The following is a 4,312-nucleotide window of genomic DNA, read 5'->3' on the forward strand; positions in this document are numbered from 1 at the left end:
AGGGCACGACTCTCAAGTCCCAGCATCTGGGTCAGCTGTATAGAAAGGAAAATAAACACTGAAGAGGTCATGCCCGGAACGCTCTGGGACACTCTTGGCCAAAGGCTGGGAACACATTCCTGTCCCTCCTCCCCTGCCCAGTTGCTGGAAAGAGCCAATTCACCATTAAATCAAGACAGAAAGCACTGTGCAAAACAAATCTGCCTCAGCAGAGAGCAGTGACTCCTTCCAGCCTCTCCCCCTCTCTGAAATGTCTCCTTTTGCCTTATACAGTATTAGGAATCCTATTTCTCTCATGTTGGGCTGAGAAAACAACGTGGGTTCCTGAATTTCATCACAGTAATTCCAGAGGGCTCTGTGGTACAGCAGGGCCTGTCTGGAGTACCACATGCTGAGCATGGGAGCCCAGGGGTAGGTACATGCCCCCAACAGGGCTCCACCGTGTCCTTCCCTCAGAAAGACCGCAAGAAATCCTCTCTTCTGCAGTTTGTCCCACACTTTGAAACTCACTTCTGTAATTCCAGCCAATCCCACATTTTCTTACTGGAGTTTTCCCACAGTCCTTCCACTCTCAACTATTTTTAACAGGTCCCCTTCCTTTTTCATGTTCCCGTAGATCTGCAGGGTGCAGCACTCATCATGCTTCCATGCTGGTCCAGACTGTTCCACCCCGCTGAACTTTTCAGGGGACATGAAGAGATGCTCTCTAAAAGGAGTATTCTATTTCTAAAGGTTTTTGTGAAGAACAGCACCTTGGAGTTGAGCAGCAGTACCGGCTGCTCTACAGGGACAGAGAAGGTGGATGAACGGGGAAGGTTTCCCTTTCCATTTGAGGAGCTGAATTTCTGTGTCTTCACCACTAATGATATGGGCTGCTGAAGCTAACCAGTTCCTCCTACTGGGCATCATCCTAAAAACCAGTAGCCCTCAGGAGTTAGTTGCTGATTTTCTCCCCGTGATGTCAGCAACAAAACTTTTCTCTGGAGAGAAATTTTTTTTCAAAATCTCAAAACTTTTTCTCTGGAGAAAAATAATCCACTGAGTTGGAAAAAAAGTTGTCCAAATAAACTTCCAAATACAAGTTCTTAACTCTGTCCTTGTCTCTCCTGTGATGGCTCCCCAGCCATACCTGCAGACCCTGGGCAAGCGCATGCCAGACCACCCCTCGCTGACAAACACAAGACAGCAGAACCACAGCTTGGCTCCGTTCCCTCTCCTAACTCGTGAGAGTCTCTTGACAGTTCTGATGTTTTAATAGCAGTTCCTGAAAGAGTTGGTTTTATTTCCCTTCCTGCCCTTTGTACCTTTAGATTCATGTAGCAATCTGAAGGGCATATTGAAAAACAAAACCAGGAGTTTTATGAAGACACCAAAAATCATGACACTTTATGAAAAAATCACAAGAACAAGCCATGCTGTGCCCTCGGTTAGCAGCAGTGAGGTGGGGGTGCAGACAGGAGATAACAGAAATCAAACTTCAGGGAAACTTGTAATTTCCTTTTCCTATCAGGGGCTCTCTCATGTGTCGTTCATACCCACCTCCCACAGGGAATGGCCACAGTCACAGTTTCTGTCCAAAGAACATACAATATCTTGATGTACGAAACCAGTGACTAGCGAAGCAAAGAGCAGAGAACTCCCTGTGGGAGCTGTGTGACCCGTCCCAGGGGCAGGTGGTGCCGATCTTCAGTGCTGGGACATAGCCCCGGGGTTCAAAGAATGATAGAATCATAGAATGGTTTGGGTTAAAAGGGACCTTAAAGCTCATCCAGTTCCAACCCCCTGCCATGGGCAGGGACACCTTCCACTAGAGCAGGTTACTCCAAGCCCCTGTGTCCAACCTGGCCTTGAACACTGCCAGGGATGGGGCAGCCACAGCTTCTCTGGGCACCCTGTGCCAGCGCCTCAGCACCCTCACAGGGAAGAACTTCTGCCTAATGTCTAACCTAAATCTCCCCTTTGTCAGGTTAAAAGCCATTCTCTGGGCTACCTCCAGTGCAAGCAGGCAAATGCCATTTTCCTTCTGATCTATTACTATATTAAACCTCCCCTAGAAAATGCCACAGCCAACTGATGGAGCAGGAGTAGACACTCCATTAATATTAAATTACTAAAACTGCAAGAGGTTAATTAGTTTAACCAAATAATTACTCAAATAGTTGCAAATGGACTAAAGCCCAAATCCAAAGCTGTGTGCTTGTTTATCTGTCTGGAGATTCTCCATATCTTGTGATACTGAAACTGATCTCATGAGAGGCACAGACCTCACTGCAGATCTAAGTATTTCTGCAGTGCTGTATGGCACAGCCCCAGCCCCCGGAACGCAGGTCTGACTCCCTTCAGTCTGCAGGTTACAGACAGCAGTCAACTGCCCTGTAAATCCAACTGAGAGAGGGAAGAGAGCAGTGGTGAGCAAAACAACAACGTTGGCACAAGAAAAGAGGGAGAAAACTGACCAGAAATACGTTTAGGCTCTAAGTTAGAATACCTTTAGTGACTCATGCTATTGCAATTCAATAAAGGATTACTGCCCCCAGCTGCCAAATCACATGTTAAAGTCAACTGCTCTCCATTTCACTTTAAATTAAAATGCTACAGGCACAGTGACAGCCAAGAAGTTCACTTATGTGACTTGGAGAGATCGATAGCTGGGCTCTGGTAAACAGTCTCAGTTTGAATTTCCAGAGCTTTTGTGGAGACAGGCATCCTTATAAGATTGCTAATCACTACACCCATGAGGTTCTGGCAAACAAAGAAGCCTAACAAGCTGTAAGACAAAGTCAAGACATTTATGAAAAGAATTATAGCACAATAGTGCTTACGACATCCTGGTGACTCCGTTGTTCCTATTCAGATAGGCTGGGGAAATGCCCAAGGCAAATTATTCCAGTGTATGGTGTGTTTCTTCTAGGCCTTCTGTAACATATGGCTTTTTTGCACCTATCAGTGCAATAATATTCCATGGGAAGAAGTTGTCTGCAAGCAGTCACTTCAGAAAAAACTTACCATCTGATGTTAAACCCCTTGAAAGTGGGTTAATAAAATACCAACTCACAGTGCAGATGACCTTTTTAGAAATACATTTTACTTTACTAATTTCAGTTCAACTAGTATCTTCTCCAGGCAAACACCCATTTTAGCGAACAATTTCAAGGACATGAAAAGATTATTTCATTCATCTTTCTTAGAAGGTAATTTCCACAAAGCAGTGTTTTGTTTGCCTGGTCCTTATGATACCACTGTAGACTGATTTCATACACACGTAAACTTGCCACAATCACCAATTCACTGCTTCTGTCTTTCAGCATCCTTCTTTATGTTACTAAACTTCTAGTTGTCCCTAAACATATCCAGGGGATGTGTTTTTAAAAAAGAGTTACAGCATTGGCAATATAATCCTACCTGAGTCTATCCTGGAGATTAACTTCGTAACTGAGGGATGTTAGCAGGAAGATCAAGTACTATTAACCTGCCGCTACCCAAAGTCACTGATAGCTGTATACAGAACTCCCTTACTTTACACTATTTACACAGCTATCTTTACTACTTAGCATGAAAATTTACAATGTAGGTAAACTTCAGGTAATAAAGCTTGAAAGAATCTGCATGGACAAAACAACCTAGAAGTTACTGACATCTTTGTCAATGGGAATTGGCATAAAGACTCGGGCCAGGATACAAGCAGCCTGAGGAGGTGCAGGTACCTCTTCCAGTCTTGATTATACCACATGCTAAATGGATTTAGCAGAAAGCACCCGAGCCAGTATACAGACATTTTCCCCATCCTTCCCAATGTTATGGAACAGCCCTGTTACAGGCTCAATATAAAGTCGTTACATAAACATAGCTTGTGTGATGGATGTCTACGGTACATTCATCTTAGAGAAAAACCAAAGCAGCCAGTAAAATGCAACTTCTAGGTCCTATTTGTTTTTATTGCAGAGCTTTGAGAAGTACAGAACCATGGTTAACCAAATACACAACATTAAAGTTTATTTGCAACAGCTTTACCTGAGAGATGCTCTTACACTGTAAGTGTACCTGAGCAGCAAAGCCTCCAAAATGTCCCTGATGATTTTCTCCTCCGAACTGGAATTTGTTACCCCCTCAGTTGTGCTGAGACAGCTGTTTGCAGAACATCCTGTAAAACAGATCACTGGCATAATCTTGGTCAAAACACCACCACTTGGGATATTTTTAACCTGCAACCCCAGAAGCAGTTGTATCAGCAAACTGGAGAGAGCAGACACTGTAATGTGAGGAGAGCAACAAGCAGTTTGGGAATGAGGAGAGAAGGAGGTCAGCAGGACAA

At 44.2% G+C, this 4,312-nt stretch overlaps 1 protein-coding gene across 1 annotated transcript in view; it reads right to left on the minus strand.

Annotated features, from left to right (window-relative positions):
- Positions 1-2,619: 2,619 nt before the first annotated feature.
- GPR148 (G protein-coupled receptor 148) overlaps positions 2,620-4,312 on the minus strand; it is a 4,865-nt gene continuing 3,172 nt past the window's right edge. The window contains exon 2 of the mRNA XM_010011187.1: positions 2,620-2,767. Within this exon, the coding sequence (XP_010009489.1) occupies positions 2,620-2,767 (148 nt within the window). The remainder of the gene's footprint in view (positions 2,768-4,312) is intronic.

The sequence above is a fragment of the Nestor notabilis genome, unplaced genomic scaffold (assembly GCF_000696875.1).
Source record: "Nestor notabilis isolate BGI_N333 unplaced genomic scaffold, ASM69687v1 scaffold9343, whole genome shotgun sequence".
Taxonomy (NCBI): domain Eukaryota; kingdom Metazoa; phylum Chordata; class Aves; order Psittaciformes; family Psittacidae; genus Nestor; species Nestor notabilis.